Source organism: Heloderma suspectum, chromosome 6 (assembly GCF_057233095.1).
Source record: "Heloderma suspectum isolate Gila_16-S chromosome 6, 16-S_ref, whole genome shotgun sequence".
In the NCBI taxonomy this organism is placed as follows: domain Eukaryota; kingdom Metazoa; phylum Chordata; class Lepidosauria; order Squamata; family Helodermatidae; genus Heloderma; species Heloderma suspectum.
Window position 1 is genome coordinate 109,438,306 of NC_139463.1, and position 14,437 is coordinate 109,452,742.

Sequence of the window (14,437 nt, forward strand, 5' to 3'; positions counted from 1 at the left end):
AAGGGACGGCTGGGCGAAATCCATGTGGTTTGCATTTCAATGCGAACCACCCTCATTTGCTCACTTCCCAAACTAGCCTGTGAACCGGAATGCAACACCTTTGGTTTCTGTGCTTCTCCGAAATTTGTGATGCAGTTCCCTGATCGGAAAACTGTGTGCACAAACATGTTCATTGGGGTGTGGGAGGGAGGCATACGTTAGGGAGAAGCACTTGCAGAAATGCAGATCTTGGGGGAAATGGTGTGCCAAAATCATACGGATTTCCGCGCGGGGGTTTTAAAGAAAATCGCAAATTGGAACAAATGTGTGTCTGAAAAAATGAGAACGTTATATAGAAAGCGAAACAGACAGATTCGTCCAACTCTAATCCAACCCTCCGTTGATTAATGAATGGATGGGGCAAATTTTAATTGCTGGGACCATAAGTTAAGGCATCCCCCCTCCTTATTTTTGAAGCTCTTTTTTGCTTGCTTGTGTTTGGAGGTCTGGTGTATTGTTGCAATAGGGAATGGAAAAGACTATGCTTAAAATAGCCTAACAGTAGCTATTGCTCATTCCCTTTGAAGCCCCCCCCCCTCAAAAAACGGTACCTATAGGGAGGGTTTGGTAATCCGTGTAATTAACTGATTAAAAAAGAAAGGCTTAGAGTGAAATACTATACATGGAAGTAAGTCTCGTTGGTTTCAATGGAGCTTACTCCTGAGTAATTGTTTATAGGATTGCAGCCTAATGCAACTAAAACAATAGTTAACTGGCAAACATCCCCGTTTCAATTTTATCGCTCAGCCTGTTTTGTAGATACAGGACCAAATATAGAAAATTGGCAAAGGCTCAAACTTTAGAATAGGTGTGCAGTTTGATCCTATGCACATTGACTTGAGAGTAAGGCCTGGAGGAAAAGTCTATCAGTGGCTACTAGTTCTGATGGCTATATGCTCCCTCCAGTACCAGAGGCAGTGTGCCTGGGTACACTGCTGGCGAAGATGGGTGGGAGGGTGCTGTTGCACTCATGTCCTGCTTGTGGGTTTCCTGTGGGCAGCTGTGTGAACAGAATGCTGGACTAGATGGATCCTCGGTCTGATCCCAAATGGCTCTTCTTATGTTCTTATGTAAAACCTGAATATGACACCATTCACACAATCTGTGACTGCATGTTGTTTTTTAGAGTCAGAACCAGATGCAGGGGTCCCAATCAGAACTGGGACCGTGGTGAGGGCTGTAAGAGGGCTTTAACCATTTGCCCCTCTTGCTGTGGTCCTGATCCAGATTGGGGGGCACACGCCTGTTGTTTGCTTCTGGAGGAAAGCTCCCATTGGTGCTTTGGATATAATAACGAGTGCAGGGCGTCATTACTGCAGTGGGGAACAGGGAGGGAGAAGAGTCCAGATCCGGATTGAGGCCTCTACATCTGAAGTTTACTCTTTCACATGGTTCCATTCACACTATTGCTAACTGCGTGCATTTTGTCACATCTTATTTAGGGGAAAAAATGCACCCAATTTAACCTAGTCATTTTAGGAAGAAATAGCCTCTTCCTCAGACAAAGGTAACAGTCCTCTGCCCTTGACACCTTACCCCCGTCGCCCATGCTTCTCAATGTGCTTCTGCACCGGATACCTGTACCATGATCCTAGATGCTCATCTGCCCAGACGGGGGAGTAGAGCGTGCGTGCCTGGAGCCCTTCTGAATGCTGCAGCCGACCTCCCAGCTGAACAGGAAGGATGCTTCCCCATTCAAAACTGGCTTGTCTGTTCAGACAGGTGATTGCCTGCAGTAAAGACTTTCAAGGCATTTTTGGCTGTGTGTAACATGCGTGTCCTGTCCACAAGGTTGCCCAGGATTGCTGCCCAGGCCTTGGAGGAAGAATGGGGCTTGTCCACAAGTTTCCTAACGTAATGATGTGTCTTCTTAAGGGCAGTGCAGTAAAACATGTTATTACCTCATTTTCCTTAAGGCAGAGGTAGGGTCAGGAATGTGTTGGGTTTTTTTTTCTGCTGAGGGCCATAGACCCTTCGGGGATAATCTATTTGGGGAAGCATGCTGGTGGTGGGCAGTACCAAAGCTAGTGCTGGGCCGGGGCAGAGCTAAATGTGTGCAGAGCCACCCTTTTCTCTCTCTCTTACTCCCACTCCTTTCTCTTTCTCTCTCTTTCTGCCACCCATTCTCTCTGTCTTTCTCTGTCTGGCACCCTCTTTCCACCTCTCCTCCTTTCTCTTTCTGACACCCTCTTCTGTCTGTCTGTCTGTCTTCTTTCTGACACCCTCTTTTCTATCTCCCCCTCTCCCTCCCTCCTTCCCTCTTTCTGACACTCCCTTTTCTCTCTCTTTCTGCCATCCATTCTCTCTCTCTCTGTTTTTCTCTCTGACATCCTCTTTTCTTTCTCTCCCTCCCACTCTCTCTTTCTGACACCCCCTTCTCTCTCTCTCTCTCTCTCTCTCTCTGTCTTTCTGACACCCCCTTCTCTGTCTCTCTGTCTCTGTATCTCTTTCAGTTTCTCCCCACCTAGTGAGCTGTCAGGGGAAAGACACCTATCTCCTGCCAGAGGCATGAACTGATTGCTTGCAAATGGCTTTTGAAATTAGGCCAAGGGCTGCATGCCACTTTAGAGATACACATCAGACTGTGTGGCTGATAACAACTCAGAAGCTGGTGGTTGCAGGAGCATATACAGAATAAATTGTGCAAGAGGAACAAGGATATTTGAAGCCATCCTTAAGCTGAATAATTTCAGAATCCGGCTTTTCTGGCCACAGAATTTGGATTTGCTGGCTTTGAAATGCAGATGCAGCCCTGACTGTGAGTTTGAGACACTCCCCCCCACCCCCACCCCCGGATTGCCCATATTGTCAGTAAAAAATGAATCATGGCCCAGAAAAGGAAGGATCTAAATCCATCAGCAGGTTCGAAAGGGGCAGATGCAACCGGGACTGGCAGCATTGCTTAACCATCAGGACAGCAGTTGTCTAGGATGTGTCCCAGCAGATGCCAGACTGCTGCCTAGGCTGTAATCCGGGTGGTTCCCCAAGTCGCACATGTGATTGGTCTAACTCGAGACCAACTGTCCGGCCTGGCTGGATGTCAGAGCATGAGACATTATTAGAAATAATTTCATTTGGCACTCTGAATGCAGAAGGCTTGCAAGGGGGGCGGGGGAATGATGGTTTAGTGAATGGGAGGCCAGTGGGCTGAGCTGGGCCAGCGGCAGCACCCTTGGGTAGTGGCGGCGGCTGGGACCCAAGCAGCCTGGCAACTGCCTGCTGGCGCCGGCCCCATGTTGACTTTCCTCCCTGCCCATTCCCCTGGCTGCGGGCTTATCTTGGGAGCGCAGATCCCATCCCAGGGGTTCCAATCTGGCCCTCCGGGGTTCCCTAGGAAGCCATAACCTCCTTCCCCTGGGCCCTTTCCCCTAAGCTCTGAGCATTTGATGTTTTCCCAGGTTTTGTGCGTCCCCCCCCCCCTATTCTAAAAGGTTGAAATGCCTCTCCGAAAGCTTAGTTAGTGGCAGCAAGACCTTTAAACTACAGTAGGCTGGTAGTTTTGGCTCACCCCTTTTGCCTTTGACCCACCTCTTTTATTATCATAGATATCGTAAGACATCAGCAATAAATCTCTCTAGGGCTGCACCTAAACACACTATGTACATCAAGGTCCAACTGCCTGGGCAAATGAAATGTCTTTAGTCTTTGTTTAAACAGTGGGACCGTAGGGGCAGACGTAATGTCCCCTGGGAGGAAGTTTCCTAGACAAGGTGCCACTGCTGAGAATGCCCTGTCTTGGGTCTCCACTTTCCCAGTGTCTGCTATTGATAGGACAATGAGCAAAGAATAATGATTAAAAGGCATGGGTTGCTTGGTAGCAGGGAAGGCGTTGCCCCAAGTGTTTGGGTCCTCAAGTCATTTAGGGGTTTATATGCCAGGAGCAAAACCTTGAATTGGGTTTGGTAGCTCACCAGCAGCCAGGGCAGACCTTTCAGGACTGGGGTGATATTATTCCTTATTGCTGTTCCTGTGAACAGCCAGGGTGCAGCATTCTGTGCCAGCTGCTGCTTCCAAACCATCTTCAAGGGTAGCCCCACTTACAGTACATTGCAGTAATCTATCTGGGATATTACTAGAGCAGGAGTTATGGAGGACAGGCTATTTTGATTTAGGAATGAACATAGCTTGTGAACCAGCTGAAACTGGGCATAGGTTCCCCTTCCCACTGAGGCCATATGGGCCTCTAGAGACAATTTGGAATCAAGGAGCATCCCCCAAGCTATGCACCTGCTCCTTCAGGGGGAGTGCTACCCCCTCCAATTCCTGGACCCGAGAACCACCAACCCTCAGAACCTCTGTCTTGTCGGGATTCAGCTTCAGTTTATTGGCCCTCATCCAGCCCATTGCTGCTTCTAGACACCAGTCCAGCACTTACACAGCCTCTCCTGATGCAGGTGGTATGGAGAGAGTGAGTTGGGTGTTTGTCTGCATATTGATGACACAGTACCCCAGTGATGCTCCCAATGGCTTCATATAAATATTAAACAGCAGAGGAGACAGAATGGAACCCTTCAGGACCCCACAGCACACGTGGGTTATCCAGGGTGGTCTGTGGTTTTTACTGTGATGTCTCAACTGATGTCAGGATGACGTCTTTTCTTAAGTTGGAGAAGGGTGGGTGCTTGATCAGGAGCAGGGGTGGGGAATGTGCGGCCATCCAGATGTTGTTGGCCATCAACTCCCGTAGCCAATGGTGAGGGATTATGGGAGTCGCAGTCCAACAACGTCTGGAGGGCCACACGTTTCCCTGGAGCATGGAAACTTACCAGGGTGTGCACGGGTGCTTTTGCTGCTCTCTGTCTCCCGCTGCAGGAGAGTTGCAATTCCACAGTACAAAGCCCACCACCTTCTGGTGCCTTCTGCTGTTTGTTTGTGGCACACTGTGGTCTGGATCCCCGTTTTATGTTCTGATTTTAATGTCAGTGTTCCGTTTCCCCAAATGTATTTATTAAAGAGTAGGTTTCTTTTCAACTCACGTGCGTGTGAGATTCTCCTAGAACTTTACACTAGGGCTGTGCATGGACCCCCCCACACACACGCACACCATCCATCTCGGAGGCTACTTCGGGGCTTCTGAGGGGGGCCCAATTCGGCTTGGGCTGATTTGCCCCCCCCCCCGACTCGCGTTGGCCTATGAAGCTGAAGCGGGATTTGGTCATCCAACTCCTGCTTCACCCCCGCCAACATGCCGCCCAGCTCCCAGCTTCTTACATGGGCCCTTGTTCGGGGGGGGGGGCGGCGCTGGCCCTGGGGAAGCCGCTGCCAGGGGAGCCTGTGCTGGTTCTGCCTCTGCCACCAGTGCCAGTTCTGCCTCTGCCAGGGGAGCCTCTCTTGCCACCGGTTCCTAGGCCCTCTGGATGTGTGCCTGCAGCTGTCTCGTTGTTCCAGGGGATGGGGGAGCCATTTTTAAAATGGTGACTCCCCCATATTTCCAGAAATACAGGGAGTCGCCTTTTTAAAAATGGCTCCCCCACCCGGAACAACAAGATGGCTGCCAGCACACATCCATAGGACCCAGTTGAGGGGCTGGGTGGCAGCAGTGGCGACTGGGCTTCCGGGTCGTGCCAAAGCGCACCGCAGTGCTTCGGAGTGATCTGCTTCGGAGTGATCTGCTTCGCTTCGGGGCCCCTCCGCCTCACCTCGGGGGCAGCCCAAAGTGGCCCACTTCAACTCGGAGCTCGGGCTTCGGGCCAAAGCGGCGCACATGCACACTCGGCCAGTATCACCAACGAGGCATCCCACAATGTTGTCCAGCACCCCGTTTAATCAGCAGATTTGGTCCCTTTGCCCCAGGCTTAAGACGCTGGCTATCCCTGCTGCGGCACCTGCTTGTGGGAAGCGATGCTGAGCTGGGGTCGGTCTTCATGACCTCCTACTGTCCCCCCCGCACGCCTCCCAGCATTGCAGTGTTCTGCTCTCACCCATCCTTAAAACCAAAACATGACGTGCCTCCCGCTGGGTTTTGTCTCTCTGCAGTTCTACGTGCTGGGGGTTGTCCTGGCCCCGATCCGCGTCGCATTGGCCTTTGTGGTCCTGTTCCTCATCTGGCCCTTTGCCCTGCTCCAAGTGGTGGGCCTGCCGGAGGAGCCACTGCAGGAGCCGTTCTCTGGGTGGAGGAAGTAAGTCGTGGCCGTTGTCTTGCGGATCACTTTTCAGATGGCCACATCTGGCTCTCCTAATGCCCCTCTTGTTTTGACCCCCTTCCCCTCTCTTCCCCCCCATTTTCAGCACAGTTTCCCACGGTTCGGTCTACTTCCTGAGCCGCCTGATGTTCTTCCTGCTCGGTTTCATGCGGATACGGGTGCGGGGACACAGGGCGTCGCGGCTCGAGGCCCCGATCCTGGTGGCAGCTCCTCACTCAACCTTCTTTGACCCCATCATCCTGCTGCCCTGCGACCTCCCCAAGGTGGTCTCTCGCACCGAGAACCTCCACGTGCCGGTCATTGGAGGTGAGGGGAGCTGGCGCAGTGCAGGATGGGAGGGAAAGGGCTGGGCCCCCATGCGAGCAGCCAGTCCTAGCTGGGAAGAGATCAGGGTGGCCACTTACACCTCACCAAAAAACAGGACAAAGGTGACATCAATGTGCAGTTTGTTTGTTTATTTCATTTCTATACTGCCCAATAGCCGAAGCTCTCTGGGCGGTTCACAAAAATTAAAACCACCGAGCCCAGCATAAAACAGTATCAAATACCACAGTATAACAATACAACCAGAATAAAACATAGGAGCAATGCAGAGATTGAAAATACAAGATTTCAAACACCAAAGCTAAAAGACTAGGAAGCTAAAATGCTAAAATGCCTGGGAGAATAAAAAGGTCTTCGCCTGGCACTGGAAGGAGTACAACATAGGTGGCAGGCGAAATGCTCTAGGGAGCTCGTTCCACAGCCGGGGTACCACAGCAGAAAAGGCCCTCTTCCTGGTAGCCACCCGCCTCACTTCCTTTGGCAGGGGCTTACGGAGAAGGATTATGTTCGCATATGGAAATGTCTATGTAGAGGTGCACCTTTAGACAGAATATTATTTCAATACAAACACATCTCACCAGGTGACCTGTGTGCCTCCTGCAAGGACTACTATCCAGGTGCTCACTCTTGATGGGCAACTTCAACGCCTTTCCCGGCTCTCCCCCCCTATGGTTCTTAGACTTCAAGCCAGACCTGGACCAGACAGCCCCATCAAACAGAGGATACTTTCAAACCGAGGACTGCCCTTTTCCAGATCTCTAGGATAGAGCACTGTCCTCTGTAAAATAGGACACCTGGCCACCAGGATATGCCAAGTGGGTTCCCCAGCCACGTTTCTTATCTCTGACTCTGAGCCTCATCAGTTTGCCTGCTGTGAAACGGATGTCGGAGCAGCAAACTGTGGGTTCAAAAGGATGGTTCTGTATTTTGGAGCTCAGCCCCCGCCTCAGCCTTGTATTTAGGTTCTTGGGCAAGTTACATTTCTTTTAGCCTCACCAGTTTTCCTCCAGGGAAATGGGTGTTTTGTGCCCAGCCACACCCACCATGGCAGCCATTTTGTGAGAGTGCCCACTATTCAACATTCCAAATGTGCCCACTGACCTGAAAAGGTCGGGGACCCCTAATCTAGTTGCTGGCTTGAGCCGCCCTTAGGGAAACTGCTTCACTCCTCTCCTCCTCTTTGGCCTCTGTCAAGTACAACGCCTGGGGTGATGCAGGTTCCTTGTGGCTGCTCTGTGCCTGTGACACACCATGGTGGGGAAGCAGGGTCGTAGGCATCCCGTGCTGAGGGTGCTTCACGAGCGCCTTCTGCATTGGGCACAGAACAGTGCATTCGGCATTCTGAGAACTTCACCCTTTCGTTTTAACAGTGGCATTTCTAGCCCCTGTCTTGCACATGGCCCCAGTGCGGATTGCGAATCAGGAGGGGAGGATGAAACCTCACTGCTCTGCTGCTTACTTCACCAAATCCTCCCCGCACCTGCTGCTGCTGCCTGCACAGGTGTTTCAGAGAGACGCCAGTGGAGGCTTTCTTGAACCCCTGTGTGTGTGTGGGGGGGGGTAGAGTTTCAGCAAGCAAATGGTGGTGAGGTGGCAAAGGTTTAATCCTCCCCTCCCAGGACAGGGTGGTCCTGATCCAAATTGGGGCCGTGCAAACTTACTCTAGAGTAAAAAGAGTTTAAACCAGGTAAGAGGAGAGAGAGAGAGAGAAGGCTCAGGTATACATTATGCAATCAATGTAACATGTAGTTTGACCCTAAGGCAGCTTTGGATGTTCACTGATCTCACCCTGAATTCTCAGATTTTCCAAGGTTTTTGTGGGCGGGGGGTTCACCATATACTTGTGCCCAGACTTTCAGGAAAACGGGTGGTTGGGAGGGAAAGGTGTATGTGAAACCCAAATGACTGGAAACAAAGCCCTGTGAGGAGAGTCTGAAAGAACTGGGCATGTTTAGCCTTGAGTAGAGAAGACTGAGGGGAGATATGATAGCACTCTTCAAGTACTTGAAAGGTTGTCACAAAGAGGAAGGCCAGGAACTTCTCGAACATCCCGGAGTGCAGGACACGGAATAATGGGCTCAAGTTACAGGAAGCCAGATTCCGGCTGAAGTGAACATCAGGAAAAACTTCCTGACTGTTAGAGCAATATGACAATGGAACCAATTCCTTAGGGAGGTGGTGGGCTCTCCCACCCTGGAGGCATTCAAGACGAGGCTGGACAGCCATCTGTCAGGGCTGCTCTGACTTGGATTCCTGCATTGAGCAAGGGGTTGGACTCGATGGCCTTGTAGGCCCCTTCCAACCCTACTAGTCTGTGATTCTTTGTTTTCCTGGTCTCCACGCACCAAAGGTACTCAGCAGGCTGGAAAGCAGTGACAAGAGGGGGCCAGAGCTTTTGCACCCCACTTGGGGCATCTGGTTGTCCTCTGCTGGGAAGCGGGATTCTGGACGATGTTGGCTTTTGGTCTGATCCAGCGAGGCTCCCCTTAACGTTCCTAGGAAGTGCTCCTTCCAGTGCTCAAAGGTGCAAAACAAGTGCCGTATTTCAGATTTAGGGAAAAGTTTCTTAGGCTAGCCGCGGATGGGCAGCGATGACTCAGAAACTCTCATATGATTCTCCACGCTTCCCTTTCCCACCTCCGTGTCTTGTCCATCCCCTCCAGCCCTGCTGAGGTTCAACCAGGCCATCTTGGTCTCCCGCCATGACCCGGCCTCTCGCAAGAAGGTGGTGGAGGAAGTGAAGAAACGGGCCACTTCCCAGGGAAAATGGCCGCAGGTAAGATCTGTGGGAACCCGCAAACTATTGGGTCAATTCAGGTTGGCTATTTGAGGTCTTGAGTTCCCCCTCATCCTCTTTCCTTTATTTCCCTTCTCTCCTTGCCAGGTCCTTTTTTTCCCAGAGGGAACCTGCTCAAACAAAAAAGCCTTACTCAAGTTTAAACCAGGTAAGAGGACAGCAAGTCTGGACATATGGAGGGTGTGGGGCAGGGTGTACAGATTTACCTGTGAACTGAACTGGTGGGAGGGCTTTTTGGTGGAGGTATGAGCTCTGCTTCTCCTCCCAACTCACTTCCCCACCACCTTCATTGCTGTAAAGACAGTTTCCCCTTTTCCCTCTTTCTCCTTATGCTTTAAGTTGGCTCCCCACTTTTCCCCTCATCTTGAAAATGTTCTTCAAGTACCTAATACGTTTATATTTTTTTTAATGGGGTGTGTGTTTAATGCTGCTTTTTAAACACTTCAAAAACTGTTCAGAGAGTGGAGGAAATTGGTTTTGTGACTGACATAATGGCCGGGCAATCAGCACTTTGCACAGCCCCGCTCTGCGAAGGAGGGGGCAGCCCTTTGCGACTGACACAAGGGGCCAGCCAATTAGCGCTGTGCATAGCATGCTCTGAGAAGGAGGGAACAACCCTTTGTGATGGACACAAGCCGCCCACCAGTTAGCCCGACACAAATCCAGTTTCTGCCAACAACTGGAAGAACAGACAAAAAGACTGTGAGTATCTTTCCACAGTGGGCTCAGCCCTAAAGCTACATAGGTCTGTACACAGCCTGGATTCACCTTCAGCAGCCATGGAATGCTTGAGCAAATCTTGAGGATGTGCGTTCCCTATTCACAGGTGCCTTCATATCTGGTGTCCCCGTTCAGCCGGTCCTCATTCGATACCCCAACTCTCTGGTGAGTCTACAAGAACGGTAGGAGTGGGCCATAGCTCAGCAGCGGAGTGCATGCTTTGCATGCAAAAGGTCCCAGGTTCAATCCTCAGCATCTCAGTCAGGGCTGTGAAAGATTCCTGAAACCCTGGAGAGCCGCTGCCAGTCAGTGCAAGGCCAAGGATGGAGAACCTTAGGACCAGGGGCCAAATTCGACCAGCCTAGAGCTCCATCCCAGCCTTCTGGGGCTCCCCGGATGGCCAGAGGATCTTCTTCTGGCCCCACCCCTCCCCCCATTACTGAATGGTTTCCCGGCTTTTGTGGAGTTCTTGCCCCATTCTAAAAGGATGACATGCCGCTTCGAAGGTTCAGTTACTGGCGTAAGAGCTTCAAGCTCTTAATTTTGCCCCTGCCCCTGTTAGTTTAGTTACTGGCCCCTTTTGCTTTCAGCTCCGCCCACTACTGTAACGTGTAGCTTCTCTGAAAGTGAATTTGTTCCTCGACCTGAAATAGGTTCAGCACCCCTAGCGTAGGAAGTCTTGGTCTGACTCCACCTAAGACAGCTTCTGAGGTTCCTAAGAAAGGGGATGGAGAGGCAGCTAAAGGCGCCATTCGGCTACCTTCTCCACACACACACAGGTTAGCGCCTGCACTGGGGACCGCACAGGCCCCCTAAATATAATAACGTGTCTCTTTCTTTGCAGGATTCAACAACCTGGGCATGGAGAGGACCTGGAGTGTGAGTTACTGGCAGCGGGATGGGGGAATTAGCAGCCGGGGGCTGTGTGCGTTGATTCTGGGGGTGGATGTGCTCATTCTGCAGACCAGGGGAGACTGCGTCTGTAGCCAGAGTGTGACCCTCCATTTATCCTTTTCAGGTTAGAAGTCATCTGGTTAACGGCATCTCAACCCTGCACTACTGTGGAAGTGGAGGTAAAAAGAAGAAGAAGCTCATTTTGGGGTGTGTGTGTGTGTGTGGGGGGGTCTTTTTTGCACCACAACTCCCTCTACTGAGCCCTGTACTGCTACACTTCCTGATTCCAAGTACCAAGCTATTCAAACTTTGCAGGATTTAGATTCATGACCCACACACATTCCAATTTCAGATTTCCACTAGCCGCCTGCTCCACTTTCCTTGGAGGTCTGTAGCTGCATCTCAGCCTCCCTCCTTGCTCCGCACATGATATAACTCAGCCTCCCACAACCTGGTGATCTCCAAATGTTGTGGACTTCAATTCCCATCAGCCTCAGCCAGCATGGACAAAGGTCAGGAAACCTGGGAGCTGTAGTCCAAAACATCTGGAGGGCATCAGGTTCAGGGAAGGCTTAGGCCTACAACAAGCCGCCCCTCCCGGATCTCACGCTTAATGCTTCCTGTCATTTTCAGTTCCTCCCAGTTTATCAGCCCAGTGCTGAAGAGGCCGTGAACCCCACACTCTATGCTAACAACGTCCAGAAAGTGATGGCCAAGTGAGTGGAAAATGGAGGGTGTTCATGGGTGGGGGTGAGGGATTTTGGCGGGGAGCGGGGAGTTGGAGGGGGGCTGAGGACTACAAGGAAAGTTGCAGGACTCTGGGAAATGTGAAGATAGATGGGAAGGAGGGGTTGTAGTGGGCAGGCCCATGCAAAAGGGCCAGGCCCTGGTGCCCATCTGCACCAGACTGAGCCCATCAAGCTGAGTTCGCAGCTGTGGTCAGCACTGTTAGGCACTGCTGATGCCCATGTTCCAGCAAGCCCCCCCCCCCCCGGCAGCATTACTGCTTTTCTCTTCATTGTTGCTGCCCGCCTGTCTGCCATCAGAGGGCATGTGGCGATAGCGTGAGCCGACGGAGCAGCTCTCTGTGTTCCCCCCTCCTCTCCCTCTGGCGCAGTGGATTTGGCCCAGAGGGAGAGGCCAAGCGGGTGGGAGGCAGCGGTGGCGAGGAAGAGAGGGGCACACTGAGGGCATCTTGCTCAAGGCCCTGTTGAAACCCAGCCCCGATATCAAGGGTGCTTCCCATGCTACAGGGCCCACAGTCAAGGTCGAAAGGCCTCCACTTCCATTCTGCCTGGAGCGTGAAAACCTCTCGGCATCAGGTTGAAAGGTGCCAGAACCAGGCCGGGGCTATGAGTTTCTGTTGACCTGGAAGGTGGCTTGAGGGGGAAACTGGAGGAGCTAAAGCGGGAGCAACAGGAAGCAGATGTGCAGACTAGCCAAAAGGAGAAGGCCAGGCAGCGCCTGGAATTTATAGCAGACCCAGCCAATAGGGAGGCTTCACACTGCCTCCCAGTCGCAGGGCCGGTGTTGCATACTTCAGTTCCCTTCTGCATCTGCAGAGGGCGCTCGAGCTCAAACACACTTGTCCACGATGGCTCAGCGGGCTGTATCACAGACTCGGACCTCCAGGCTGCTAGTTTGGGTCCCTGAACCGAGGTCTAGAAACGGAGGGGAAAATATTAAGAAAAGAGGATCAGGCTGTTTGCGCATGGGAAGTGTAGCTGTAATTATTTATTGAATTGATTTTCTTATTTATTGAATTTCTTAATCGCCCATCTGGCCGGTCACCCAGCCACTCTGGGCGATGTACAGTAATATAATTTTAAAACAATAAAATTCTACTTTATAACATCATATTTCTAAAAATAACCTAACCCATGTCAGGAGCGCCCTAGCTTCCTCTTACAGTCCCCTCCAATAGCCAACCCAAGACAGAGATGACGAGGATTCTTTCCAAGGCTTTATTCCTTTATTACTTAATGACTCTTACAGATACTAATCACTAGCGACTAAGCAAGGAACTGCACTGGGGTAGATAGCAGAGTAGCCTAAACTCCAGGTAAGGCAGTTGGTCCCTGTTTGAAGGAGAAGCACGGGAAGACTCTGAACTTATGGGCTATGGAGAGACCCTCCCTCTTACCCTTGGGTCCTAGGGACATGACTGTTGTTTGAGCACCAAACGAGCAGAGTGCCTCCTTTCGGCACCCTCCATCTGGCGCCACTGCCTGCGTCTGCGCCGAGCATCCAGCAAGCCCCCGTCCTCTGCTCTCTCACTGCCAGGGTCACTATCTCTCTCAGGAATGCTGGCAGGAGGAATCTCTGCCAGCTGCTGTGCCTGTGAGAGATGAGTGAGCTCCTCTCCCACAGATTGCTGTTCTTCCTCAGAATCAGAACTGCTCTGGGGCTCTATGGGCTCAGTTTCCACCCTGACAACCCACCCCAAATGCCTGCCTGAACAACCACATTTTTAATGCGTGGCGGAAGCTCATTAAAGTTATGTTTGTCCCTGATGTAAGTTGCTGGGAAATTTCTCCTCTGGTTTGTTTACTCTCGCTTTGCCACTGAAGTCTCTTTGTCTCCTTCTCTCCCCTCCCGTGCCGCTCTCCTCCTTCCACCAGGGCCCTGGGGATTCCTGCCACAGAATGTGAGTTTGTGGGCAACCTTCCAGTCACCATGGTGGGGCGCCTGAGGGTGGCACTGGAGCCACGCCTCTGGGAATTGGGCAAAGTGCTCCGAAAGACCAGGTTAGAGGCCATCGGGCAGGAATATGGAACTTCTTTCAGCCTGAGGGCCGAATCCCATGTCGGAGAAGCTCTCGGGGGGCCTCATTCCAGGGGTGGGCGGGGGTGCGGAACCTCTTTCAGCCCAAGGGCTGAATCCCATGTCAGAGAAGCTCTCGGGAGCCACATTCCAGGGGTGGGCCGGGCCAACTGCAAAGTGGGTAGGGCCAAAAACACAAAACATACCAGCACATTGTAGCTGAAAGCTCTTCCTGCCTATAACTAAGCCTTAGAAGAGGCATTTCAACTTGTAGAATGAGGGAGGAGAAACCTGCACAAAGGCTGGGAAACCACCCAGTTGGCAATGGTTAGGAGAAAGTGGGCTGGGCCAGTGGAAGGGTCATTGCCATGGGAATCCCCAAAGAGCCTGATTGGGACCCCAGGCAGGCTGGATTTGCCCCAGAGGCCAGAGGTTCTGGACCCCTGCTATAAGGACACTGAAAGAGCCCTACTGGATCGAACCAGCAGCTCCATCTAATTCAGCATCCCATTTCCACAGTGCCCAGCCAGATGTCACAGCAGGTGACAGCCCTTTTCCCATTGCTGCTCCCTGGCAAATGGTGCTGAGAGGCTTACTGCCTCCAAAACCTAGACGGCTGCATATATAGCCATCTTGACTAGTAGCCATTGGTAGGCCAGCACTTGGGAGACTAGATACATGGGATCAGCATGGGGCAGGGGGTAGGGAAAAAAAGAAAAGTGCCATGGCTCGGTTGCAGAGCACATGCTTTGCATGC

At 51.8% G+C, this 14,437-nt stretch overlaps 1 protein-coding gene across 1 annotated transcript in view; it reads left to right on the top strand.

Annotated features, from left to right (window-relative positions):
* The window catches only part of LPCAT4 (lysophosphatidylcholine acyltransferase 4), a 30,703-nt gene that overhangs the window by 10,395 nt on the left and 5,871 nt on the right, over positions 1 to 14,437 (top strand). The window contains exons 2-10 of the mRNA XM_084806147.1: positions 6,016 to 6,158; positions 6,268 to 6,488; positions 9,170 to 9,282; positions 9,391 to 9,451; positions 10,130 to 10,188; positions 10,868 to 10,902; positions 11,042 to 11,096; positions 11,551 to 11,633; positions 13,539 to 13,664. Of these exons, the coding sequence (XP_084662273.1) occupies positions 6,016 to 6,158; positions 6,268 to 6,488; positions 9,170 to 9,282; positions 9,391 to 9,451; positions 10,130 to 10,188; positions 10,868 to 10,902; positions 11,042 to 11,096; positions 11,551 to 11,633; positions 13,539 to 13,664 (896 nt within the window). The remainder of the gene's footprint in view (positions 1 to 6,015; positions 6,159 to 6,267; positions 6,489 to 9,169; positions 9,283 to 9,390; positions 9,452 to 10,129; positions 10,189 to 10,867; positions 10,903 to 11,041; positions 11,097 to 11,550; positions 11,634 to 13,538; positions 13,665 to 14,437) is intronic.